Source organism: Exophiala dermatitidis (assembly GCF_000230625.1).
Source record: "Exophiala dermatitidis NIH/UT8656 unplaced genomic scaffold supercont1.6, whole genome shotgun sequence".
Classification (NCBI taxonomy): Eukaryota; Fungi; Ascomycota; class Eurotiomycetes; order Chaetothyriales; family Herpotrichiellaceae; genus Exophiala; species Exophiala dermatitidis.
In genome coordinates this window covers 675,117-701,459 of record NW_008751651.1, presented here as the reverse complement: position 1 = coordinate 701,459, position 26,343 = coordinate 675,117, and the positions used below count along the sequence as shown (strand labels likewise).

The window sequence follows — 26,343 nt, the reverse complement described above, 5'->3', positions numbered from 1 at the left end:
GAGAGAGCCATACGTAACCTGGCGATAACAGCTGAAACGGATTTGTACATTGTAGGAGCGCTGACATCCACTATATGATGGACTATTCTACGTGGTTAACTTCAGCCTCATAACACAGCACTCAGTTCAAGAAGGCCATATCAACCTTTGACATAGGCTGTGATGGCTACGCATTGCAATGGGAGATATTAGGCGGCAGGTCACCAGAAATTGAGGTTGTGTTGCTGCTGCTGCTGCCCTTTGAAGCTCAAGAACGCGGCCAGTAGGTGCAAAACGCGCTTGAGCCAGTCCTGTGCAAATTTGCGCGTTGGTTTCGTGTTAGGCGGTTGCATCATTGCCTGTGGGGTCAGCCAGGGAGGAACGCCTGTTTGCCGATAATGACAGGTCGAAAGCCTTGGCACCTTGCTAGCAACACTTGTTCAATCCTACTAGTAGCACGGTGGTAGTGGTTTTTGGTGGACCAGGACATGCCAGCCCCGGACTTTGGCAAGAAACCACGAGGCGCGGAAAGCCGAGCGCTGCAAGGCAATACTAGTAATACAAAATGCCCCAATGACCTGATGCAGTCCAGGAGTACAAGTGGCTGTCCGCAGGCCGTACGACCTCGTCTGATGGATTAACCGGCTTAACCACGCCCTGGAACACAACTAGCGGCGGAGGAGCGAGGCACTATTAATATCAATGGCGGACTCGGACGGCAGGTTCAGGCACTCGCAGCCATGATGATAATTTAGGGGGGCTGGGGCCACCTTTGAGCAGGGCCGGATTCCTCTTACGGCTTAGCATCCAGGCACAGAATGGGGGCTCTGGCTGCAATTTCAGGTGCAGCTGCGGGCAAGCGAGGGAAAAAGGCCCACAGCCCACAGCCCACACAGCCTGCAATTGTGTCAAATGTCAAGTGTCCACCAACCAACCAGCCATCCATTAATTCCGACCTCGCTTGGCCCGGCCGAACAGGAGTGTTAGAAGACACGCCCCAGGCGTCTTGTCTAGGGGGCTAGGATCAGGATAAGATGGCGATAAGTGGGATCGAACCATGGCGGATTGGCCAGACGAGGAGTTTGAATCTCGAACACAACTGAACACCAAGAGATCGCGAGCGACTAGAAGCGGGCAGAGCAAGCAATCGCATCATCCATTGGACTGTGTGTTTGGTACCTTTCTTATAGAGAATATTGTCTTCGTCCAATTGAGCTAGTGTACGGCTTCTTGTCCGGAGTCGCGCAGCTTGTCTCAACTCTCACCTCTGATCTCAACCGCTTTCTATCTTCTTTAACTCTCGCTCGCCCTTACTGCTTGTCACCTCCTTACACTACCTACTCTTACTTTCTCCCACCAAGATCAATTGTCCTTCCCGCTCACTCAATACTGTTAATTCTCATCTTGCTATTCACTTAGCAGGATCACGTCGTTAGACCATACTCTCGCTCTTATCCGGTCCGCCTCCTTGACTTTACTGTCCAGGAGCTCGACCTCAGAAGCAAGCTCAGCAACAACCGCATCTTTCGCTGCTTGTTCGCCGTCTCTCATTCACGACCTTCTCTCGACTCCGACCTTACCACTCATAAAACCTTACCACTCATAAACTCCCTCAAAATGGGCCTGCCACAGGACTCTTTCGTCGCTCCCTCAATCGAAGTTGAGTCGCATCTCACCAAGCGACGTCGCTTCGCACCAAATACCCTTCCTCCTGTCATCCCCGTCTCCGATAACACAGATATAGAGCATCATACCTTTGATTCGCCTTTGATCTTGCAGCTATGCGAACAAGCTCCTGACCAGGCAGAGATCGAAGCGGGTCTGCTCCAGGTGGGCATGCGAGTCAGGAAAGCCGTTGCGGAAGGATACAAAAATCAGCCAAAGAAGTTCACTCCTCGACCCTTCTTTGACGTCAATAAGTTGTCGCCAGAGACTCAGGCCGCCATAGCCGGGGGAAATGTCGGCGCAACGGCTGAACTGGCTCCATTTGCTGCGTCGCAAGTCCAGCCTCTGAGCACGGCCACATTCTGCGGTATTAACTTGGCCTTTTTGTCGCACTGCAGCGAGGAACCCCCTAGCTCGTCCGTCTCACATCAATCTCTTTGGTCTTACTCCACCAGCCACAAGCGAGGTCATGAGGTTGAATCGGACAGCGAGGAAAGCCAGGACTGGCAGCCTCAGACACCGAACTTGCATGCAGATGCTGGTATGGCCATGCCTGTGGATTATTTCGCCATCGACATGGACACTATGGGCGAAGTCAGCCAAATGAGCCATGTCAGCGAGCAAGCCAGACAACAACAAATCCATGGCCGAAGAATGGCCATGCCCAAGAGCCGCAGCCGCTTTCTGCAACCAGCTCAGTCACAAATGGCGCCAACCTCTGCCTTTAGCGCATTTGCGAACATGGCCGCTGAGCAGCCGCAGCCTGAAACGGTGCCTGCTCATTCCACCCATAAACGCATGATGAGCTGTGGCATGGAAGCTATGGATTTTGGTGAAGCCCCATTTCTACAGCGACGAGAGGACGTGGAAATGGATTGCTCCTAGAACCGAGCTTCCTGCATTTGTTTGATTTTGATTGTTTCTTTCTGCATTGTATTGTATTGTGTTATGATTTTCATTTTTCGGAATTCGGGTTTCTGGAAAGACTTTGTTGCGGACAAAGTCTTTCATTGCGCGATTACCATAAAAGGCTTGGGTTTGCGATTCAAAGTGTTTGGAACGGCAATCGAACGAGGTGAAAAGAGTTGGGTGTGACAGCTCGACTCGATGTGATGGAATTGGATTTGTAGGATATTTAGGGAATCAGGAAACACGGAACTGCATATTTGTTTGACAGCAAGGGTCCATCGAGGATCACGGCGGCGAGGGAGTCGCCTCGACGGATTCAAGGAAAGGGAGCAGTCGGCGTTACTGCTGGGATGTGTTCTGCCAATATGCCTGCAGGTGTGCCAGATCTGAGAGCGATCTAGCAACCCGGTTCATAGAAGAAAAGAGCACGGCAACACGTTGCGAGCAAGCATACAACTTCCAAAGCATTACCTTCACCGCTACTTATCTGATATATCATCATCCTCCAAGTCAATGAGAAGCGCCTCGGCTTAATAATAAGCCCGAGCGGCCCCTGACAACGAGTGGCACGTGATCATCAGCTCCGCCAAGGCTGCATTGCGGGTTGCCATTCTCGGATGTAAACAAAGATTCGAGCGCAGCGCAACGCATGATAGACTGCGATTTTGAGTGGTAACTCTCACATTGCAGGTTACCAGGTTTTCTGCCGAACAGTCCCACGATTCAGAAACATGACAGCAATACGAACATACTGAGAGTTGGTTTGCGTTGGGTAGTTCGAGAACATGGATTCAACGATAATCGCAGAAGATACCAACAGTCACATTGACCATAACAATAACAACACTGCCGCTGTCAGCCCCAATCCGCTCAAATGTCCTCCTACACCTCAATATCAGCTGCCCACCGCAGCACTGAATCAGCTCTCTCCAGAGCGACTCAACCAGCCACGCATTCCTCAATCCCCATCCCTACACAGCTTTCTTGTCGAGAATGACCGGCCACGAACCCGCGACTCCATAACGTCGGACGTGCAGGCCAAGATCGCCTTGTTGAACAGCTTGGCAGGGAACACCGCCAGTGCTCAGTCGTCACCGACCAGACGAGGCAGAGGAGCCGGTAGAGTGATGCCAACTACCAGCAATGCCGGGATTGGCGCTGCTGTTACGTCGCTCATGCACGGAAGCGCCGATACCAATGGAGTTGACACCAACACTGCGCTGCAACAGGCAGTGATGGGCTACGAGGAAGCGCAAGCCAGTCTAGCTACAATCACGGCGGAGCTAGAGCGAGCAAAAGAAGAACTGGCCTCGCGCAAGAAGAGGGAGAGACTGCTTGCCCAACGTGTGGAAAGTCTCCTGGAGGAGTTGCAGGCGGAAAAGGAAAAGAGAGCCCGAGACCAGGAATCGTACACCAAAGAAGTCAAGCGGTGCCGTAAAGAAGCTTACCGGGCGGAGTTGGCTGCCGTGGAATCAAGACAAGATCTACAGGAGGTCAGGGCCGAGCTTAAGCGTTGTCAGGCGGAAGTGCAACACGAAAAAGCAGAGAAGGAGAAGAGTCGCCAGGAGAGTTTTGAAAGAGCATATGCTCTTGCTGGCACGGTCGGTGAGATGGAACAACTCAAGGACAAATTGAGGGTCGTCGAGAAAGAAAGAGATGCTGCATTGCTCGAGGTCAAGGCGAACCAAATCGGTCAATCGTCGAGGCCACAGAATCAACGGAGGAAGGAAGAGAAAACTATGGAAGAGGATACCACACAGCCTCGACAATTGACTCAAGGAACTGAAGACGGAAGCTGGTCGGAGATGGAGGATTCGGCACCGACGAACTTTGAAGTGTCTTCAGTGCCAAATGGACCAGCATTCCCGGCCTTTGAGTCACTCAAGTTCCGACTGGAGCTCTATGAGAAAAAGATGCAGGGAGAGCCGGTGACTCCGGCGGAGGAGATTCGGTTCTTGAAACAAGAACTCAAGTTCGCCCGGAAACAACACGCCGAGGACCGTGAAACAATCCATTTCATGCACATGCAGTGTCAGTTCAAGGCCTGCCCTTGTCGCCTGGCCGAGGAAAAAGGCGAACGATTTATCCACGACCATGCATATGAAGCGATGTTGCAGCAGGAGAGGACTTCGAAGAAGAGAAAGGTCTCACATGGACCATCCGAAATGAAACCTCTAGCACAAGAAGACAAGAGTGAAGAAGTTGCGCAGTCCACAGAGCATCAAGACGGTGCGATCGAAGCTGATCAGAGCACACATACTCGGGAAACTTGTCATACTGAGTTGCCTCCGGATCCGACCCCAGACACTCTCTCAGCAGCACCAGAACTGCCATCACCCCTACAGGAGGCCATTGAAATTCCTCTCCCGGAGCCACAGCCCATGGAACTAGACGCAAGAGATGAAACGCCCGAGCCAACAGCCCAACTGGAAGAAATCACACAAGTCATAGTGGAAGCTGGGACAGCTTCCAAGCCTTTCTGCTTTTCCACCTCAACTACCAGCAATCCAGCGAATAGGGAAATGGCACCACCTTTGCGGCACACGGAAAGCGCATCAGCAGTCATGGAACAGGACCTTTTCGATCTGTCTCCTCCCAAACAAGCCCCTCATCCTCCCAAACGTCCCTCTACGGCTATGGGTATATTGACGGTCGACTCTCCCATACGGTTGGTACCCGACTCGCCACGGTCAGTTCGGGTATCACATTCGAGACGTGATAATAACTGGTCCAACACTAGCGGAACTTTTGTGCGCGAACATGGTGGTTACCAGAACCAGAATCAGACCCAGTCGATGATGACCATGACTACCAAAGTGGCGTTAAAAGATTGTCCCTCACGAACTCCTCTGCACAGACGGGCGCAATCTCGACCCAATGTCCTCCCCAGCCATTCGCCTCTAGCGTCGTCAGTCATTTCTCACCTAGGTGATGATGATGATGATCAACAAGCGGAGTTCATCAAGGAGACATCGGCCTCGCCGGCCCCTCATACGATCTTCCCTGTGACGCCCGTGCATAAGCATTCGAGATCAATGCATGAGCAGTACCACCATCAGACCGGGCCAAGAGGTGAGAGTGGCACTGCAGCAGCGGAAGGTCGCTCTGATCATGCTCGAACGGAGACGACGACCACGACAAGAGTTCCCCTGCGAGGATTCGAGGATACAGATGAGATGTCTGGTTCTGATGAACGACAATGCCATACCGAAAGACGCAGCAATCGACACAGCAACAACAGACATGGACATGTTTATGGGCATGGTTACGAGCACGCTCATACTGAAGTGTTGAATGTGAATGTCAATGTGCACATGGATGACATAGAAACCGCCGCCAATGTCAGAGATGGTGCTGCTCAATCAGCGCGCCCACTGCAACCGGTCTCTAGTTCTGGTTCGATTTCATCTTCGAGTTCGAATTCGAATTCGATTCTCGGCAACATCCCAGGCACGCCGATCTCGAGAGAAGCGGCGTTGGCACAAATTCGAGCCCGGAGAGATCGTGCGCGGAGCATCAATTTGAAAAAGTCGACTGAGAACAACTTGAACACTGCGAACTTGAACAAGGGGATAACGGGTGGTACGACGAGAAATAGCCCGACGAAACCAAAGGTTGTTAATGGTGTTGCTGGATTGTTTGCCGCGAGAGACAAGGAGAATGCGTATGGAAGGAGGGAAATCAGTCAGGCCAGTGCGCCGGGGAGGTTTGTTTGTTAGATCGATGTACAGGAGTGTGACGGCTGGGTAGCTACCTACCTAGGTAGGTGGTTGGGGGTACTCAGGCCCAGACTCGGACTTGGGGACCCTTGATTAGTATGTGGTACTGTTGTATGGGTATGAAGTTGAGTTTGGAGTTTGGAGTGTGTAGGGTAGTAGGTAATCAATTGATTAAGTCGAGCGTCTGGAAATACTGTAAGGGGTTGAGTTCACGTGTTGACCAGGAAGCTAATGTATCGTTGAACAGAGGTACTGTATCTGTTTCTTCTCGGACCGGGACCAGTGTTGTAAGTTGACAGAAAGGGAGTCTGGTTTCTTGTCCGTCCCTCAACGGGCGTGGGGATCGAAATATGGGGATTTGACTAGGTAGCGAAATGCTAAGGCGGCTCTTCCTCGGTCACTGCGCTCGGGCCTGGCCTATTATTATATTGAAATAATTCGGCCGAAAAAAGGGCCGTCTCAGTTCTTCAAACGTCAAGCTTGAGTGGCATCGAAGTCATCAGCTGGACTTCCTCGGTTGGACTTGTCACGGCGGAGCATGGTACAGTACAGTGCCCCCGAGGGGCATGGCGTTGATCTACCTAGCTGCTGTGTTGTTGCCACCGTCATCGTCCGAAGTTGCCCTAGATTTATCATTATACGAGAGAACGTGAGTCCCGGCCGGTCGGCAACAAAAGAAGAGATGGCCGAGGGTCCTCCCTGGAGGAATGTTTGACAGAATGATTCTGTCTTTTGGGTATGGTCATGGATCAAGTGTGAGGTAGGACAGGATCGTAAGTACCTGAAGTGCGAGGAGTGTCTTTTTTCCTTCTTTCTACAACTACTACGATGATTTTCTCTCTTCTGCAGACTTCCTGAGCAAGCCTCACATAGGCGCTTCTGGCGGAAAACAATGGCGATTTCCACTGCTACCTTAGATACTTGCCGACTGTATCGCCCAGGGCACTGGCTCTGCACCGTTTGAGCACTGCACAAGACAGCTTCCTACTGTCTGAAACCGAAACCCTCCCCTCCCCCTCAAACAGCCCCGGCCCCGATGGCCGGCCTATGTATCGAACAGCAGGCACGGGCCGTCAAAGGCTACATACTGCAAGAACTCCGAAGCAGGGCAGACAGCAATTCAATCCTCCAAGACAAAGATTTCCTCGCCCGACTAGACAAGCATTTCATCACGATCTATGGCATTTTCGCGGAGCTATACGGGCGTCGCCACGACTGCCTGGATCAGCTAGTCGAGCTGATCGCCATGTGCGGAACCAGCTGGCTCGAGCGACCCTCTGAGCTCCGAAAGATCGACCAGCAGCGCGAATTGGAGCCTGAATGGTACCTGTCCAACCAAATGGTAGGAGGCGTATGCTACGTCGACCGATACGCGGGAAACCTGGCGGGTATCAAGGAGCGGATTCCATACTTCCGGGAATTAGGATTAACATACCTCCATTTGATGCCATTGTTTCTGGCTCCCGAGCCCCTCAACGATGGCGGATATGCAGTCTCGAGCTACCGGGACGTCCGACCCGAACTAGGCAGCATGGAGGAATTGCGTGATCTTGCGACGGCGCTGAGAAAGGTCGGTATTTCTCTAGTGCTGGATCTAGTGTTCAACCACACTTCGCACGAACACAGCTGGGCCAAGAAAGCCGCGGAAGGCGACGCCGAGCATTCAAACATGTACTGGATATTTCCGGACCGAAATGTGCCGACGGAGTTCGAGCGGACAACGAGAGAAATCTTCCCGGACGACCATGCCGGGTCGTTCATCCAGTTGCCGGACGGACGGTTCGTATGGTCGACATTTTATCATTTCCAATGGGATCTGAACTATTCCAACCCGGCCGTGTTCAAGGCCATGGCGGGTGAGATGCTGTATCTGGCCAACCTAGGCGTGGATTTTTTCCGTATGGACGCCGTGGCATTCATGTGGAAGCAGATGGGTACTGATTGTGAGAACCTGCCGGAGGTCCACAAACTGCTGCGGGCGTTCAATGCCTTGTGTCGCGTCGCCGCGCCGTCGGTGCTCTTCAAGTCTGAGGCCATTGTGCATCCGGACTTTGTGGTCCAGTATATCGACCGCGATGAGTGTCCGCTGTCGTATAACCCGCTTCAAATGGCTTTGGGGTGGGAAGCCTTGGCCACGCGAGATGCCTCGTTGTTGTCCCAGGCACTTGAGCGCAGACATAATATCGCCCCGGGATGTACCTGGGTCAACTATGTTCGATCCCATGACGATATCGGCTGGACTTTCTCCGACGAGGACGCAGCGGAGTTGGGCAAGAATGGTGCTCAACATAGAAAGTTTCTGAACGCTTTCTTTGTCAATCGGTTTCCTGGCAGTTTTGCGCGTGGTGTTCCGTTTCAGGATAACCCCAAGACGGGAGACTGTCGGATATCCGGGACAACGGCTTCATTGGCCGGATTGGAGTCGATGCAGGAATATGCAGTGGAGCGTATCTTGCTGTTGTATTCGCTCGCCATGAGTACGGGCGGCGTTCCGCTGATTTATTTGGGAGATGAGGTCGGTCAGCTTAATGACTATAGCTGTCTCAAGGACCCGGCCAAAATGGGTGACAGCAGATGGGTCAATCGGCCTTGGTATCCTGCGTCAAAGTATGTCGAGAGACATGATCCCGGGACGATTTCTGGCAGGATTTTTACTGGTATGAGGCATTTGATCCAGTTAAGGAAAGCCACGCCCGAACTGGCTGGCGGTACTGCCGTCGGATTTCGCACTGGCAACCCGACAGTCCTAGGGTATCAGAGACCTGGGCCGGAAGAGACCCTGCTTTGTCTGTGCAGTTTCTCGGACAGGCCGCAGTGGATTGGGAGAGATCGCTTCTTGGCCATGCCTGTCGAGGCGAAGGACTTGGTTTCCGGGTATATGATCAACTTGAGGGACGCGGGCATCGAGTTGAGGCCATATCAGTTTTTGTGGTTGAGGTGTTGAGTGAGTATGAGTCCACAGGACTGGCGAGGAGGGTATGTACCAGTACTGTACAATATGCTGTCGAACAACGATATTCTATTACAGCTGAATGTGTACTGTAGCTGAACCCTGGACCTCGATGCCCCCCGAGTCAAAATTTGGTCACGTGAGACCGGGGTTAATATGATTATCTAATCCAAAATCATGTGACGCCGACGGAACTCTCCCGTCATCTCCCGCAGTTGCTGGGTAACGGCCAAGTTTGCCCCGCACTGCACCAACTTTCTGTTCCTGGTTCGTTTTGCGGGAGCCTGGAGCGTGTGCGACTGAACTTGAAGTGAATGTCTACGTCGCACTTCAGTCAGCAAGATGGACAGGCTTGACTCTTAACCAGACCAGATTGTCTATTGTTCCTGATATCGTTCACGCTTCACATTCTACCACTAATCAGTTCTTTCTCCATTCCCTCCAGTGCACATGTCATTGTTCTTCGCGGCAGAATAATGCCAGAACCTCTACAAATGTTTACCGCTCCCTGCGCCTAGCATCCATCTCATCTATCAACCTTCCTCCAACGCGACAATGTCTACCCTTATAGAGTCGCCTGTCACCATACCAGGATCCTTCATGCCTGATCAAGACAGCCTGATGTTTCGACCTGCGCGTTGCGGACCATCTGTCTTTATTCCACCTGCCACCGATAATAATTCCTACCCACCAACTCCGACGTCGACATCATTCCCAAGCCACAGCCAACCGATCTCAACTCAAACGGATTACAACCACGAGACTAGTCGTAAGCGACCTCGTCTTACCACTGTCCGCAACCAGTCTCAGGAACAGGGGAGAAGTGCTTACGACTCTAAACGTTTATCTTCCCTCCAAACACGAACACAAACACAAACTCCGTCTCGTGACGACGCCCTAAGTCCACCGCCGTTCGTCAGCACAGATTACCGCATGGCAGGAGGAGGCCTCGATGCCCAACTTGCTTCGGGAGTGCAGGTGGAAGAGGATGGCCACGAGTACGACTACGAAGCCGATTGCCGACCCAGCAGATTCGCTGCGCAGCACAAGCCCTTCCAGTCCGACTCTTATTTCCCACTCTCATCTACGCCTCAAGCCGAGCAAAGGGGCAAAAGAAGGCTATCCTCAAACTCTCCGAAAGGGTGGGGCAAGACCGTCTGGGCCTTGACCGGAGGCATTGCTGGGAAAGTATTTAATTTCTGCTGGGAGACTACATTCAAGGGATTCTATGCCGGCGGAGGGAACGGATACCAACTCCAGGTGGACAGTGGCTGCGATTCGAAAACCTGGACGCAACAAGTCGGTATATCGCAGCAAGATGTGTTTCAGAATGACTACTCTGCCAGCCAAGACCGCGCACGAGAACGCACCCCAGTCCCAGGCGGGTTTCCAGAAGACCAACCCAACTTTATCGAAGATTACATGTCCAATCCATCCCCGTCGCGAATGAACGGTGCCGGTCCTAAATTTTCTTATGCTGCAACTCCAACCTTACAAAGAGGTGTATCTTCGGCATCAAGGAACGAATGGGTCGTGGTAGGCGAGGAAGATCAAGACCAAGAAGATGACAACCAAGACTCCATTTCAAGAGACGCCAGCCCAGTACGTAAGAAGTCAAGGGCGAGCACGGCGAGTCTCTATGCGCGTCCAGCCCTGACAGCCAGACAAGCAAGCGGCTCAGCTCGACCGCGCATGTCTTCGAGATCCTCGTCGTCTACCATCTACCAGAAACCATCGATTGGTTCTCTGTCATCGGCTTCCTTTGCTTCTCCTCGCCGCACATTTACAACTGTCAACAATGGCAACACTGGCAGTCCAGCACTGCACGCCACTCGTCAATCCGGTGGTCGAGGCAGCCATGTCCATACTGGTACAACTACAATCACGTCACCGAAACGGCCAACTGGTATCCAAAGCAGAAGCAGCAGCAATAGTAGAGCTTCGCTAGCTTCGCTAGCTTCGCCACGCAGATATGCCAGTGCCAGCCAGCTAGCCACGGGAGCGGTCGGCGCAGGTCCAGATGGCTTGTCTGAAACCCCTACTATTATTGTGTCCCCTCACCATCAACCGTCCCCAGAAGTCCGCAAATTTGAACAAAAACTGCGTCGCAAGGAGGCCAAGCAGGACGAAACGATGAACCGGTTCAACGCGCAGTTGCAGGCTATGATTCGGGAAGGACAACAGGCTCTCGGGGCGAAAGTTGAAGTCGAACTTGTGGACGAAGACGATGATGATGATGACGACGCAGTGGATGGCTGATCATGCCATGGATGGGCAAGGTGTCGGCGAGGATGGTAGAAAGGGACCGGCAGCTCGAGCGCGGAGCAGGGGCTCTCAAAGGACGAAAGGTGCTTCGCGCCAGATAAGGTGCCCGTCCTACAGCACTTGACCGGTAGCCTAAACTCGCTCAAGGACGCCCATCTACGTGCCCAGGTACCCGGATACCTAGGTTAGCTACATGGCTTTAACAATGGCGTGGTGCTTGACTGAGCAAGCGCATTGATTGATTGATCGATTCATTCATTGATCGTTCATCCATTTTCCCAGAGTTTCCAAGTCCAATCGATTGGCACTTTACAAAGGGCCATAGTAGCCCAATGACGGAGGGCAAAGGTTAGGTACCTACATGTACTACTCAAGTCCTCCTAGCTACCTAGGTAGTCGTACTTGTGCATGACGCATAGATACCGTACCAACGGTAGGCAGGTGAATAAGCAGTAGGCATGGATGGGCTTGTGATTTGAGGCTAGGCCTTCAAGTTGGGATTCAAGTTGTGAGTTCTGTCGGGCAGACTGGTAATCACAGTACGTTCACATGATACCACATGCAAACTGGTACAGGTACTAACAGATACCTATACTTGTCAGCGTCAGCGCCTGGTGTCTGTTGAATCGGGGTCCAGCGGCGGCGGCGGCGGCGGCGGTTGCGGTTGCGGTGCCCGTTGTGGTTGTGGTTGTGAATGTATCTCCTCTTCTCTCTGTGTCTGCCTCTGTTGATTCTATTTCAGCTGCCAGTGGAGCAGGTTGAGACTCATCCTCCGACAAGCGTCGTCTAGCGGCAAGAATCGACTCGCGAAGACCGGATAGCCGTTGTGTCCTGGCTTGGTGCTCGAGTATGCATTGTTGTAGGTGTGTCATTGCTTCTTGTCCAGGGCGGACTCTGCTTTCTGACTGTGTGAATGATGTGACAGGTTGATTGATGAATGTTTCGGCTTCGGGTTCTGATTCAGATTTCGGGGAAGATTGTAGCTGTGATTTTCCTGTTTTGTCCCATGAGGAGATGAAATCTGTAATACCACCACCACCAGCAGTAACAGCAGAAGAAGAAGGAAATCCCGCAGGGTTGCCATTTAGGATATAATCCCCCCACTGGCGCTCAGCAGCGAACGCATGGTAAATTTGATCTTTCAGCGCGTCGTATTCCTGCTCTGACAATTCAAATTCTTCAGAGTTGTCGTTTGGTTCTGATGATGCCACCGCCTGTAGCCTTCTGTTGATATCATGTTGAAGTCGGTCCAGTTCGGTAACGGCTGTCGTTGCCTTTTGGCGAAGAGCTTGACGTCTGAGGAGGGTTTGGTGCAGTGAGACTCGGTAGGCGAGGATTAAATGCGGGATTTGATCTTGATTTTGAGTCTGGTCTTCCTTGAGATGGCGAGAGACCACTGTTATTGGTCTTGCTCTTGACTTTGGGTTTGATTGTGCTTCTGTCGCTACTGGTGCAGTTATTTGCGCTGGTGGTTGCTTGCCCTTGACGACAGAGACAACACCGTCCTTGCCTGACGCGGCGTTTGTCAGGCTACGTCGTACCACAAACATTGCAAACCTCGCCATCAACTCATCAAACTTTTCGCCTTTACACTCATCCAGCATGGTCTTTCGCAGGACCGTCTCTCGTGGAAGAGAGCCATCCTTTTTCAGTTCGGTTAGCCACTTGTACAGTGCGGCCCGGAGATTTAGAGAATGGCTGGGCGTCGTGGGCGGGAAGTAGGCTGCTAGTTTTGCGCGTGTTCCTTCGGGATTCAAGATCTCGAATAGGCGGTAGAGGCACCATTCGATGGCTTTGACGCGGGATGTAGATGGAGGGGCGTTTTGTGTTGTCACCTTGGACGTAGACGTAGATGTGGATGTGTGTTTATGATTAGGATTAGCCGATCTGGAGGATGGTAATTTAGAAGCGGTGGCAGTCGCATTGCCGGCGGCGGTCGAGATGTGTGACTGTGATAGCGACACATTGTTGCTGGTGAACGTCGACTCAGATATACCGGGGAAATCTGGAAGTAGGTCGAGGTTTAGTAGATGGAGGGCTCGGATAAAGATGGCAATGTCGCTTCGGGGGATCCAATGGATCGCGATGCCGGTGTCGCTTGGGTTTGTGATTGGATTGTCCATATGTCTCCTTCAGGTTTGACATAGGTAAGATTGTCAATTGAGGCCGGAGGGTGTTTCCATCATCTGGCATGTTTCTTGCAGGGTTGGTTGTCCGTATCAAATCGATGTGTAGTCAATAGTAAGGGGCGACGGCAGCGGGACGGCGCGCGACGTCAGTTGGTAAACAAAGTTGGGAAAAGCAAAATGAGACCCTGAGAACTGAATCCCACCCAAACTGCGGCAAAGAAGAACCTGGACCGTGTCTTCTTTTTCCTGGCTGGGTTGCCTTGCTACAACACGCTGCCAAACAATTATTCTTTCTCTTTGTCTCGTATGTTTGTCTCTGTACATATGTGCTAGGGAGTTGAAAATTACTTCTCTTGCGGCGGTTTAGACATTTTTCTATTTCTTCTCGCCATTCAATCGCCCCTCCACTCCTCTTGCTTTTGTCTGCTGAGGCCACACAATTACCAAAAACTAAGCACAATGGCTTCGAATCAGCCTCAAGGTATGTTTATCCGGTCAGGTTAGTTTATGCGCCAGCTAAATGTTTACGTTTATTGCAGAACCTCCCAAATCAGCACACACGTCTCTCCTCCCTCGACCTAATCCATGGTCCGTCCGAGCAGTACTCAAAGACCTCCCAAACGCGCCAGCCGAAAATACAACCTCACCAGTCTCATTTTTCCACTACGTCGAGCGACTCAAGATTGAAAAGCGCGAAGGATGGCGAAGATTTGGAATCTCAAAGGGAGAATCAATAGCAGACCACATGTACCGCATGTCTCTGATCACCATGCTCGCACCTCCCGAATTGAGTGCCCGACTGGATATCCCCCGGTGTACCAAGATGGCGCTGGTTCACGACATGGCTGAGGGATTGGTTGGCGACCTGACTCCTGTGGACGGGGTGCCCAAGGTCGAAAAGAACCGTCGCGAGGCCGAAACCATGGATTGGGTCGCCAATTCGTTGCTGGGCAAAGTACATGGCGGAATCCCCGGACAGGAGATCCGTGCGGTCTGGCAAGAGTATGAGGACAGTGAGACTCTGGAATCGAAATTCGTCCATGATGTCGACAAGATTGAGTTGATTCTGCAGATGGTGGAGTATGAAAGAGCCAGTAATTGCGCGGTTGATCTTAGCGAGTTCAGCTGGGTCGCGAGGAAGATTTGTCTAGACGAAATGAAGGTGTGGGCACAGGAGATTCTGGATGAGAGATCGAAACTCTGGCAGAGCAAGGATCTGGCGCCGCGTGAACCTACGAAAGCTGCGACTATTAAGGAGCAACAGGATGAGTATTATGGCAATGGAAATGCTGAGACGAACGGCCATAAAGAGTCGTGAACTGAAGTGGGATGGAGATGAAGACACGGAGGTGTTTGTGTTTGCGATTGATTGATGCTACTGTATGATAGAACGGATGGGACTGCCACGACTGCCAGTTGTTGCAGTCATAATACCCAGGAAGCAATAGAAGGCCATGCTGCTCGATGATCTGTTTCCGGCCGTGATTCGTCTGGCTATTGACCAGGCACTATGCTTGGCTTTGTCTCGCTACGCGTGAGACTGAGACCACTCGTACTTCCGGTAATGCTGATGGAAGTGGCCCGGATGACCAGTTGAGGGCCATATCGTGGACATACCCTCTAAGCGATGCCTTGTTCCACAACTGCGAATTGGGTCAGCCACAAGATTGAGTGATTACACGTCAGTATTCATGGCCCGATGCAATCAATCCGACGTTCTCAACTGTCCTCGTCGCCATCAACACGGTCCTTCTCCATTTCCTCTCTCAACCACTCAGCCTCCTTCATCATCTCCTCTATCGATCTCGGCTGTCTATCGCTGTCCGGACCGTTGGCGATCTCCGTCCTCTGCTGTGCCAGCTCATCCCTCCGCCGCTGCATCTCCAAAAACGCCTTGCCCACATCTCCCTCCTCGCCGTCCATGGCATTGTAAATCTGGTCTCCGCCGCCTTTATGGTCATAATCCCCTCGTCGCCGTGGGATGATATGCACATGGACGTGTGGGACTGATTGGCCAGCGTCTACACCATCCTGAACAGCCACATTGAAAGCACTAGCCGAGTACAAGCGCTCCAGGGTCCGCGAGACTCGTTGCACAGTCTGAAAGAGGTCTGCCGTCTCTGCAGAGCTCAATTGCGATAACCGCGGAACACACCGCACTGGACAGATGAGGACGTGGCCCGGTAGTAAGGGTTTCAGATTCACCAGGCCAAATGATAGCCGGGAACGGGAGAGGTGAAAGACCTGAGGGGTGACGGAGAAGGGGCCGAATTTGAGGTTTGGCGGTAGTTGGAAAGGCGGCATTGTGGTCGATGGTTCGACTTGTTGGTTCTTTGGATCTGCGTTCGGTGGTTGCTGTTCAGAACTAATTCCTGACATGATAACGTGACGGCAATGGCGTAGTTCAACCTCTTCGCTTGTTACGATAAGATAACTCTGGCTGCTGCAAGGTACTGGCTGGACGGGCTGACGATCGTCGACGATCTGCTCTCGGCTACTGTCGATGCGGCAGTTGTTGGAAGAGGGAAGATGTTCTCAGTGGACGGACTAGATCGTAATTACCGGAGTCTCGTCTCTTCCCTTACCGCTGTCCGCCCACCTGGGATCAAATGCCGACAAGAAGGTCAAAGAGACGGGAAGATTCCAACTTGAACAGCGGGCGATTGATGTCATTGTTGTCCTCAGTTCCTGCTTCTTGTAGACATCCCAATCGGGAGTCTTGGCAGCAACTCGGTGCAGCATCATATTATGAATCAGCTTCGCCGCCATCTCTGTCCTTTCATCTCAATCTGCTCCGGCATAGAGTGTTGTCTGCTTTTATAGAGCTGCATAGTTTTGCTAGACCATTGTTTTTTTGTGCCATCTTGCATCCAGTGTGGCTTTACGTTCTAGATCGGCCTTGGGTTCTGTACGAGTTCGATATCCAGTCTGATTCCCCTCGACTTCTCGCACCATGGCTCAGGAACAGTCCGTCATCCATCCCAGTACCTCCTCCAAGACCGGCTCCTTCTACTTTGCCTTTGGAAGCAATCTGTCGCCCTACCAGATGTCCATCAGGCTGAAGCACAGCCCCTCATCAAGTGTGCCGGTGGCCATTGCACGCCTGGACAGCCACGCCTGGATCATCTGTCAGCGCGGATACGCCAACGTAGTGTCTCTACCGCCCTCGAACGCCGCATCAGACGACAACACAGTATGGGGTGTGATATACAACCTGGACCCGGTCGACGAAGCCAGGTTGGACATGTATGAAGGACACAACGAAGCGCGAAACCCAACTCCAGAAATTAACCCCGACCCGGAGACCCAGCACATTAAACGGTATCTGCAAGGCGGCTGGGACTATAATAAGCAATATTTGCCTGTGACAGTGACCAAATGGCTGCGAGATCCCAACGAGTATGGTGTCAGTGTGCCGGACTGGGATGGTCCTGGTCTTCACAACACCACTATCCGTGCCTTGGTGTATGTTGATGAGTTCCGCACCAGCCCTGGCAAGATAGCCAAAGAGTATATTGGCCGGATGAACCGGGCAATCGATGAATCCGTGAAGCTAGGGCTACCCCAGTCTTGGGTTGACCATGTCATGCGCAAGTTCATCCCGCCCGGCATCTATGTGGACAAGGACGGCTACGTTGGTGCCGACGAAGGCTATGTTGAGGCGGAAGCTACTGAGGCTGATGATCATATCAAAGAGAGCACTTTGAAGGACTCAACATGACCGTGGCCTAGATTCCCGGTAGCAACGAACACAATCCCCAGCTGAAACCGCATATCCATTGCCTATGGCTTAAAGTACTGTCATGCTCAACCCCTCTGACAAGGCATTGGAGATTCGACGCCGTGGACGCCCCTGCGAGCATGGGCCAATCAGTCCTGCTTTGAAACGAAGAGCAAGCTGTGGATGAAGTTTGCCCTAGACCCGGCATGTATCATATGGTGTTTCTCAGTCATTGGCAGAATGTGGGTAATTTTGACAGGGCCCCTTGTCCGGGGTTGTGTTGGGTAGACCTGCGCGTCGGGCGGTTCAAGCCATGTTCTGATTTGACGGCCCCCTGTCTCGACACCTGTCAAAATACTGGCTCGCTAGCATCGAGATGCATCGTTTAGTGGACAATGAAAGGTACGACGCAACTGGTTGGACGCAGGAAGTCGACGCGGATGGTAGACTGCTGAGTTTGCTCCAGGTCGGTCTATTATCATGCATACCACTAATCGTGTTGACACCGCACTAGATGAGTTGTCTTTTTGGCATCATGGATGGACGGAGAGACCATAGTGACTGATGAAACCCTATCTTCAACGTCCTAAAGCTTTGTCCACAACGGGCCGGGACGAGAGGATCAAGCCCACGACAAGAAAATGGAAAGCCAAAGTTGTGGTCAGATCGCCTGGAAACTGCTGGCTCATGGGTAGGCGAGGGGAGCGAACCCTGGTCAGAGGATCCATACACCCTTGCAATGTTGCTGATCTCCCACACCTCCCCTCCTACATTGTAGAGATCGGGACCTTGAATGCTGCCGCCAGTGGGTGACCCAGCAGCTTCACGAATCACGACAAACACCGCCCTCATGTTCTCAGCTAGCCTCACGCAGAGCACGCATAGTTCCCCCCGCCGCTACAGAGCTTCAACCCTCGCTTAGCGAGATGAAGGGCACCCATGAATATATTCCAGACAGCAGCATTCCTTCTCAGGCCCTTCCCACGGATGCATCATTCAGGATCCCTGATGGGAATCTGGATTTCTCCACTCACTCCAGCACGGACATGGTGGACGATCCGATCTCACTGGCCTGATCTTCAATGATTACCATCTTCTCTTCACCGGCATGATTCGTTATTGTCGAAAGACACACTGAGTCTTACTGCTCTTTTTTGAATTTGAACCTTTATCCTCCCACAAGTACACGCGCAAGCACAGAGTCAAAGCTGTCTGAAGCATCGCATCGCACTGCATCGCATATCAATGATGAGTACTTTTGCAGCCGAGCTTTGAGTTGTTGAGTTTGCACTCTGCAGAAGGCCATGGTCTCTTATTGACGCCCTGCTGCAGGAAACCAGCGTCGTGCGCGTGCCCAAGTCGCACCCGGATTGCGCCGGATCAATTGTACTTGACAGCCTTACGACGGCGACGACAACGACTACGACAACACGGACACTGCCGCCCGGCATTAGTTCATTATTGTACTCACAATCAGCTGCTCTACGGGCCATATCCATACTGGCGATATCCAGTCAGTCCAAGCTTTGAATCCGCATTCAACATGCCTCCACCGGCATCACTGGAAGCATATCGAGTGGGCTGGATATGCGCGCTTCACACAGACATGCTTGCAGCGCGGGCGATGCTCGATGAAGACCACGGCATGATCCGGGGCCACGGCCAGGACGCCAACACGTACGCGGTGGGACGGATCCACGACCACAACGTGGTGATAGCGGGACTTCCCGCAGGGATCGACGGGCCCGTGTCGGCGGCGAGCGTGGTCAAGGACATGACACGGGCATTCCACGACCTACGATTTATGTTGCTGGTAGGCATTGGCGGCGGCATCCCCAACCTGCCGATCTTCGACATCCGCCTGGGTGATGTCGTAGTCAGTCAACCGGCCGGCACGACGGGCGGCGTGATCCAATTCAACCGGGGCAAAAACTTCCACGGCGGCCACTTCGAGCGTAAAGGGTCCGTCAACGCGCCCTCGAACGTGCTGCTGACCGCCCTGACGGCCCAGAAGACCGAACACCAACTCCACGGCAGCCGACAGATGAATGCCTTTCTCAACGACATGATCAATCGACACCCTAACCTCAAAAACGACTTTGCTTACCCGGGCTCTGCCTCTGACCGGTTTTTCCGCCCTGACTCCGTTCACCCCAAAAACCAACCGAATTGCCTCGCGTGCAACCCCGCCGGCGAGGTCCCCCGTCCCCAGCGAGGCACCACCACTCCTCAAGTCCACTATGGCTTGATTGCCTCGGGCGACCAGGTCGTCAAGGACCCCGGTGTCCGTGACTTTCTGCGCTCCAAATACGGCGCCCTGTGTGTCGAAATGGAAGCCGCGGGTCTCATGCACAATTTTCCGGGGCTGGTCATCAAGGGGATTTGTGATTATGCCGACTCTCATCGCGGTGACACTTGGCATAAATATGCCGCTGCCACTGCTGCCGCTTGCACGAAGGAGTTGTTGCATTATGTTTCCTCCGCGAGGGTCGACAATGAGAGTCCGATCCACCAGATCATGGGTGAGAATGGCAATTTCGTAGCGGACTAGCTAGCTGTTCGAACTTCTTTGTTGGAAAGAGAGGTGGACAGGCACTGGCGGGTGTCTCGCTAGCGATTCTGGTGATCAACATCCCACATAAAATAATCCGTTGATGATATCTACCTGCAGTATATCTATCTACTTTATTTTGCCCACAGAACATTCTATATTTTCGACATACATAGAAAGCCTTCACTTACCTTTAAGGTATTTAGATTGCCCTCGACACACCACAAAGTCGGATCATGACAGAACATTGTCATGTGTGTACCACGTTTACCACATTTACCACCTTTGTTCCTATTGCCATTTTTTGTTGAAACATCAATAGCATCGAAGACGGATGTCTACCTACTCATGTACACTGGGGAAGTGCCTGGAACGGGCACCTTAATAACATGTAGTACCAGCAAGCAGTAAAAGAGATGAAGAAAAGTTCTATTTCCATTCCATTTGGGCATTTCTGTGCACAATGTATCCACGATGAAGGTTCTTGCCCCTCGGCCTGTTCTTCTCTGTACATGCAGAAAAAGACCAATAATGCCAAGAGCACCACCTCCAGTTGTTGCAAAATCGAGAACCGAAGAGGAAACTATAAACTAATTACAGCGGCAATCGGACAAACCGACGAGCGCCATCATGCCCATCCCTGTTGTTGCCAACTCTACAGAAAAAGAAATCTCACAAAGCCAATCGCTCTGTACGGTCGTGGTATTATCTCCCCATTGCCTTTCAACACAGGCTTTCACAACCCGTAGACAAACACCGCTTCAAATCCTTCAAGGATGTTCATATCTTTCTCACTTCTCCACAGTCGACACGGCAACGGCAATGGCCTGGCTGTCACTGTGGCTGATGCTGACATTGACATTCTTGACGCCCACGGATTTAGCGGCCTCGAGAGCAGCCCCATGTAGGATAACTTTGGGGGCACCGTTCTCATCGTTTAGAATCTCAATCTCTCGCAGTGGTGCTCCGGCACCCTTACTGGGCACTCCTAGAGACTTGAACACCGCTTCCTTGGCACTCCATCGGCCGGCATATGAGGCCTGTGGAGAAGGTGCCTTGTTGCAGTATTCACGCTCCTTGGCGGTGAAGTTCCGCTCAATAAAAGTCTCACTGTCAATGTTGATGGCTCGGATGTCCTCAACATCAACGCCAACTTTCGACCCTTCAGCCGCACTTGCCTTTGTCAGAGACTCGAGCAAAACCTTGGTCTCCAGAGACTGCGGACCTGAAGTCGGCTTCTTAGTCGGTGTAGGCGGGAAGACGAGTTCGCCGGTCTTCTTGTCAGCGGTAACGCGCTGCTCAGGGTTCAAGAACACCTTTTGCATCATCTCATCGGGATATGGTGCTTTGGATTTGGCAACAAAGATACTGTTGTTGATCATGCCGTTGTGGAAGTATCTGTAGGCCTTCTTTTGCCGCGCTTCCACTTTGGCCTTGTATCTGTTGAATTCGGCCTCATCCAAGGTGGCGTAGAGGTACTTGGGATGAATGCCAATCGCTTGCGCACCTTTCTGACCGAAGCCAAAAGAGGTCACAGAGAAGGCTTTGATGCCATCAGTTTGCAACGTCTTGTTCGGGTAGACAATGTAGTCAAACTTCTCCATCACTTGATCCACGTTGTCGGCATTTCGGTTACCAGGGACAAGGCCGCTGTTCAAGACTTGCAAACAGCCGTTGAACATCCACGCCCCGGCGGCACCCTTTGGATGACCGGTCAGGTACTTCTGGAAGATACCGAGCAGAGCGTTACCCTTCTTGCGACCCAAGTGTCGCATCTGTTGGCAGATAACGTCGGACTCGTTCTTGTCGTTGGCGACAGTAGAGGTACCGTGGAACGATGCGACATCGAGATCATCAATTGTCAAACCCCATGTGGCCAGAGCACCACGCAGAGGAGCAATCCGAGAATCTTGCTTCCAGAAGTTGTTGCCCAGGCTGAACTGAGCTTCCTTTTCTTGTCGGATAGCTTCACGTTCAATATGTGCGGCACGCTCCTCGATGTACTCGGTCTCATTAAAGCCGAAGCCGGCTTGCGCTTTCATGGCAGCCACCTCTTCATGGAGATACAACAGCTCAGACTCTTGCCAATCCTTGATGGCTCGTCTCCGAAGATCCAGCTGCCTTCTCCGGTAGTTGATGTCCAGCAGTGGTGACGGGTATTTCCCAGGGTTCTCGCGGGCCGTCGTCAACACACCTTGGCCAGGAGCAGGCACCGACCGGCCGATCTTGTCGGTGGCAGTAGTGGTGAGACCGAGAATACCGTAGATAGGAGTTCCCATGTCCAGGGCCAGACGGGCTGACATGATCACTTGCATACCGCAGCCCTGAGACTCCATGAAACCGTTTCGGGTTGTAGTGGTAGGTCGAGACATCTCTCGCGGAGTACGGCCGTGGGCGAACTCGTCCTCGGCGTTGCTGGTAGCTTTCATGTTGGCGAATTCGTATGAACCTTCCTCCTGGAAGTCATCAAAACCACCCACGAAACAGACCCGCGCCTTTCCTTCGACAATGGTCTCGTAGCCAATGTCAATAGATTCGACGGCAGTCGCGCAAGCACCGACCGGGGTCTTGATGGGACCAGTCGACGACAGAAGCAGCATGTTGACCCAGGCGGCCATGGTGTTGATGAACGACTCTTGTAAAATGTCCTTTTGCACCGGCTTGTCCATGAACCGATCCTTGTACATACCACGAAGAGCGGTCGTACCACCAATACCGGAGCCTACGCAGTTACCCACTTCTGAGAGGTGGACATACTTGTAGAACTCATATGGATCAGTGATACCAGCAGAAAGAAGAGCCTCAGCTGTGCACACGAGGACGAAGAGCGTAACCTGGTCGACCTGCGAGATGATATCGTCCGGAACACCGTAGGTCTTCGCAGACCAACCGGTAGGAATCTGGCCAGCGACAAGGCGGTCGAATCTGAGAGCCTTGGGGATGAGGAGAGTAGCACCCTTCTTCAAGCGCACGCTGTACTCGCCTGATTCAAGCTCGAAGATCTCGACCTTGTCGCCATGTTGTCGCTTGAACTCTTCAGCATTTTCCTTGGAAGCTTCGAACTGGTCCAGATCCTCCTCGACTTGAACTTCTTGGAGAAGCTGCTTCCTCTTGGGATCGTATCCATTGAACAACTCAGGCTCGATCAGACGGATACCGGAATGCTCAAGGATGTGCTTCTCATATTTGGCTTTCACATCCTTGTCGTCAACCGGTTCATTGGTCTTTGCGTCGACCCAACCCGAGTAGGATTTGCCTTTCAGAGGCCCGTTGTGATTCTTGATAAGACCCATCATCCAGGCCATCTCCACACAGCCTTCCAGCGAGAACTCGCCGTAGGCTTCCATCTCCCACCGAGTACGGGAATTACCCCATGGACCAATCTCGGAGAACCCGGTGACTACCACAACCTTGTCAAGATCAACCATATCCTTGAGTTTGGCGTTGAGTGGCTCAATCTCTTCTTTCCACTTTGGCAGCTCAGGGAAAGGATATTTGAGGTTTGCTCTTGGCTCAATCGTGACTTTCTTGTACAGGGCTTCGCTGTCTTCACCATTGACGACCTTGTTTTCGATCGCGGTTTCCTTAGTGACCGCTTGGCGGATGGCGCTGGTCTCCATTATCTCAGCGCGCAGCTTGGTCATAAGATCCTTCAAATCTGGCAGGAATTGCAGACCGCCGTTGAGGTCGGCGAAGACCGGTTCGGTTTGGCACAAGTCAATGATGGCCGGAGACATGAGCCCAAGAAGGTTGAAAGCCATTTCCTGTTGGGAGAATGTCCGAACACCATATTTCTCCACACCTTCAGCGACGATGTTGTTACCGCTCATCAGACCAGTTCCGCGAGTCCAGCCAATGACAGCTCCGCAGATTGTGAGGTAGTCGCCCCAGCTCTCGGAATGCCAACGGTTGAAGAGGGTCTCCAAAGCCAGCTTGGACTCGGAGTAGAGACCATCGTTGCCGAAGGTACCGTGGTTTGGCGAGAGAGGCAGCATAACTTGGGCCGGTCGAGTGTTGAAGCCGTTCTCAAACTTCTTCGTCTTGACGCAGCCCAGAAGGCGGATCAGGTTGGTTAACATGATACGGTGCGCAAGCTCTGACTTGGAGTCAATGCTGTCAATTTCGCGACCGTTTTCGGGAATGGCGGCAAACGGAATAATGAAGTCGAGGTCCCAGCCCAAACCCTTCTTGGTATCGTAGATGTAGTCAACAAGAGCTTCGACGTCCTGCTTGCTACCTTGATTGAAAGGCACAACCACGAGCTGGGAACCACGACCGCCGTAGCGAGCATACATAGATTGGTAGTACTCGGTGACTTCGCGGGAATAGCGGCTGGTGGTAACCACAACTTTGGCACCACCGCTGATGAGTCCTTGAAGGACTTCGGCTCCGATAGATCCAGCGCCTGCGCCGGTCATGAGAGCCATCTTACCCTGAAAGCTGAGGCCAGACTTAGCGGCGTTTTCCAGACATTCCAAGTAGACGCCGGTAAGCTTCTTGCTGTACTCCCACCCGTGCTGGTCCTTCTTTTTGAGGTGAAGGAATGGAATGGTCTCGGTCTTGCCCTGCTTGATCGTGCCATTTACCGTTGCTCGAGAGAAAGAGCCATTTCGGCCTGGTTTCTTCACGTCACCGTTCTCTTGTGGCATGATTTGAGACTCGTTCATGGCAAGGGCACGAATAACATCCTTGTACAGGCTGTTGAACTGCAGCTGGGCCGTCTTGGAAAGCTTGTGTTGCTTCCGGATCAGCTTGTACACTTGACGGAGATCATTTTGAACCTTGGTGCGGTTGCTGTATTCGGTGATCTTGCCACCCTCCGCCATTTCACGAACGTAATGCTCAAGCTTGCGAGCACTCTGTCGCGGCACCTCTTTGTAGTCAAGGTTGCCACGGGCGTCAATTGTGGTTTGTGGGCCTGTGGGAAGGGAGACGTCCTTATAGACAGGGGCTTCATTGAGGACGTCTTTGCAATTCTCGATGAGCTGCTGGCCCAGCTCTTTCGCTAGCTGGTAAGTCTCGCCGCGGTCAGTGGGGCAGTTGTCAATGTGGTATTGCATGTACTCGATCAGGGTTGGGTTCGATCGGTTCATGATACGGATGCACTGACTGACAATTTCTCGGTCCACAACCTTGAGGCGGCCAAAAATGATGTCGTAGTACATGCTCAGAGCATCTTGACGAGCCCAGTTCCACGACGAATCATAGACTCTGGCCTTCAAAGCGCTGAAAGAAGGTTCGATTCCGGAGGCATAGACCTCGCCGTGCTCAGTATTCCACAAATCAAGTTGAGCTTGGAGAGCTTTGTTAGTTTCTTGAGAGCCAAGGAACGCTTTGTCGCCGGAACGAAGGTCCATCTTCAAGTACCGAGCAAACAATTCAAGTTGTTGCTTGAAGAGAGCTCTCTGGTCTTTCGTCAAAGCATCAATGGCCGCAGGGTCCATCATCATACCAGCGCCTGCACCACCGGCAGCTGGACCACCAGATGAGGCGGATGACAGGCTGATCCCTGCGGTTGCGGCGTATTTCTGGGCAACGTCGGTAAGGTAGGCTTTGGCGTCAGTCTCGGAGCCCAAACGAGATGGAGGTTCCATGGTAAGAGCGAGTAGAAGAACGCCATCTTGCCTTCCAGGACCAAGACCAAAGCTGGTCTCCAGGAATTTTCGCACAGCTGTGATATTGAAGCCTCCAGGCATTTTGGAGGACACTAAGCGAGCAATTAAAGACTGTGATTGTTTGCCCAGTTGCCCATTGAAAGTTGATTGCATCGAAGCGCCCAATTCGTCAAGGGGAGTGTCTTCAGGCTTCTCTGGTGTGTTACCGAACTCTTTCCCCAGGTCACCCAGGATTTCATTTTGCAGTGTTGACTTTCCGCCCACCAGATCCTTGATGGCCTTGCTCAGCGGGATGTCCGCTAGCGGTTTCTTGAGTTTCTGTGCGACAAGTGCTCGCAGGATGTCGACAGCACCGACAGGCGCATCAGGAACAGCTGCTGCTGGGCCGGCGCCGGCCGCTGGTGGAGGAGGAGCTGCAGCAGGTGCAGCAGCAGCTGGCGTGGGAGCTGCTTGTACGGGAGCGGAGGATGACGGGGCGGCAGCGGCTGGCGCAGGTTCTTCTTCGACAGGATCAACATCATAGTATATTTCCTTCAAATCTTTGTTGTAGGCTAAGACTTGTCTCTGCACAGAAGTGGCTGCGTCGTATGCTTCGTATTTGGAGGCCAGGGTTCTCTTGGCCATGCCTCCGAGCGTGTCCGCAGGACCAATTTCAACAATCCGCTCTGTTCGGTTCTTCTCGAGGATAACATCTTGAGTCTCAATCCACCTCACAGGCGAGGCAAATTGATATGCCAGAAGCTCGACGAGGAGCGTGTGGGCGAGCTCTTGCTCGACTTCGGGACGCATTGTGGCGGGATGCGGTCGTCGTAGGGAGTGTCTGTGGTTGTTGTAGAGCCC

At 52.5% G+C, this 26,343-nt stretch overlaps 10 protein-coding genes across 10 annotated transcripts; 7 read left to right on the top strand and 3 right to left on the bottom strand.

Annotated features, from left to right (window-relative positions):
- Positions 1-1,596: 1,596 nt before the first annotated feature.
- HMPREF1120_07075 (uncharacterized protein) lies at positions 1,597-2,529 on the top strand (the record flags this gene model as incomplete). The annotated part of the gene is made up of 1 exon (XM_009161289.1): positions 1,597-2,529. One exon carries the CDS (start codon positions 1,597-1,599, stop codon positions 2,527-2,529), a length of 933 nt encoding a protein of 310 aa, XP_009159537.1.
- An 809-nt stretch (positions 2,530-3,338) lies between these two features.
- On the top strand, positions 3,339-6,272 carry HMPREF1120_07074 (uncharacterized protein; the record flags this gene model as incomplete). The annotated part of the gene is made up of 1 exon (XM_009161288.1): positions 3,339-6,272. The coding sequence occupies one exon, from the start codon at positions 3,339-3,341 to the stop codon at positions 6,270-6,272; it is 2,934 nt and encodes a 977-aa protein (XP_009159536.1).
- Positions 6,273-6,716: 444 nt separating this feature from the next.
- HMPREF1120_07073 (amylosucrase) lies at positions 6,717-9,435 on the top strand. Its single transcript, XM_009161287.1, has one exon. The coding sequence runs from the start codon at positions 7,309-7,311 to the stop codon at positions 9,214-9,216; it is 1,908 nt and encodes a 635-aa protein (XP_009159535.1). The 5' UTR covers positions 6,717-7,308; the 3' UTR covers positions 9,217-9,435.
- A 71-nt stretch (positions 9,436-9,506) lies between these two features.
- HMPREF1120_07072 (uncharacterized protein) lies at positions 9,507-12,696 on the top strand. Its single transcript, XM_009161286.1, has 2 exons — positions 9,507-12,346; positions 12,413-12,696. Exon 1 carries the CDS (start codon positions 9,778-9,780, stop codon positions 11,479-11,481), a length of 1,704 nt encoding a protein of 567 aa, XP_009159534.1. The 5' UTR covers positions 9,507-9,777; the 3' UTR covers positions 11,482-12,346; positions 12,413-12,696.
- On the bottom strand, positions 12,356-13,610 carry HMPREF1120_07071 (uncharacterized protein; the record flags this gene model as incomplete). The annotated part of the gene is made up of 2 exons (XM_009161285.1): positions 12,356-12,392; positions 12,592-13,610. 2 exons carry the CDS (start codon positions 13,608-13,610, stop codon positions 12,356-12,358), a joined length of 1,056 nt encoding a protein of 351 aa, XP_009159533.1.
- A 68-nt stretch (positions 13,611-13,678) lies between these two features.
- HMPREF1120_07070 (uncharacterized protein) lies at positions 13,679-15,081 on the top strand. The gene is made up of 2 exons (XM_009161284.1): positions 13,679-14,097; positions 14,156-15,081. The coding sequence occupies exons 1-2, from the start codon at positions 14,076-14,078 to the stop codon at positions 14,932-14,934; spliced, it is 801 nt and encodes a 266-aa protein (XP_009159532.1). The 5' UTR covers positions 13,679-14,075; the 3' UTR covers positions 14,935-15,081.
- A 254-nt stretch (positions 15,082-15,335) lies between these two features.
- HMPREF1120_07069 (bis(5'-nucleosidyl)-tetraphosphatase) lies at positions 15,336-15,920 on the bottom strand (the record flags this gene model as incomplete). The annotated part of the gene is made up of 1 exon (XM_009161283.1): positions 15,336-15,920. The coding sequence occupies one exon, from the start codon at positions 15,918-15,920 to the stop codon at positions 15,336-15,338; it is 585 nt and encodes a 194-aa protein (XP_009159531.1).
- A 649-nt stretch (positions 15,921-16,569) lies between these two features.
- Positions 16,570-17,337, top strand: HMPREF1120_07068 (uncharacterized protein; the record flags this gene model as incomplete). Its single annotated transcript, XM_009161282.1, has 1 exon — positions 16,570-17,337. One exon carries the CDS (start codon positions 16,570-16,572, stop codon positions 17,335-17,337), a length of 768 nt encoding a protein of 255 aa, XP_009159530.1.
- A 1,543-nt stretch (positions 17,338-18,880) lies between these two features.
- HMPREF1120_07067 (pfs, NACHT, and Ankyrin domain-containing protein) lies at positions 18,881-19,888 on the top strand (the record flags this gene model as incomplete). The annotated part of the gene is made up of 1 exon (XM_009161281.1): positions 18,881-19,888. The coding sequence occupies one exon, from the start codon at positions 18,881-18,883 to the stop codon at positions 19,886-19,888; it is 1,008 nt and encodes a 335-aa protein (XP_009159529.1).
- Positions 19,889-20,679: 791 nt separating this feature from the next.
- On the bottom strand, positions 20,680-26,292 carry HMPREF1120_07066 (fatty acid synthase subunit alpha; the record flags this gene model as incomplete). The annotated part of the gene is made up of 1 exon (XM_009161280.1): positions 20,680-26,292. The coding sequence occupies one exon, from the start codon at positions 26,290-26,292 to the stop codon at positions 20,680-20,682; it is 5,613 nt and encodes a 1,870-aa protein (XP_009159528.1).
- Between the last annotated feature and the right edge of the window lie 51 nt (positions 26,293-26,343).

Bases quoted from the DNA above. Each gene is read 5' to 3' on its own strand.
- HMPREF1120_07073 (XM_009161287.1), top strand. From the start codon at position 7,309: ATGGCCGGCCTATGTATCGAACAGCAGGCACGGGCCGTCAAAGGCTAC.
- HMPREF1120_07072 (XM_009161286.1), top strand. From the start codon at position 9,778: ATGTCTACCCTTATAGAGTCGCCTGTCACCATACCAGGATCCTTCATG.
- HMPREF1120_07070 (XM_009161284.1), top strand. From the start codon at position 14,076: ATGGCTTCGAATCAGCCTCAAG. The intron at 14,098-14,155 runs GTATGTTTATCC...CGTTTATTGCAG, and splicing joins GGCTTCGAATCAGCCTCAAG to AACCTCCCAAATCAGCACAC.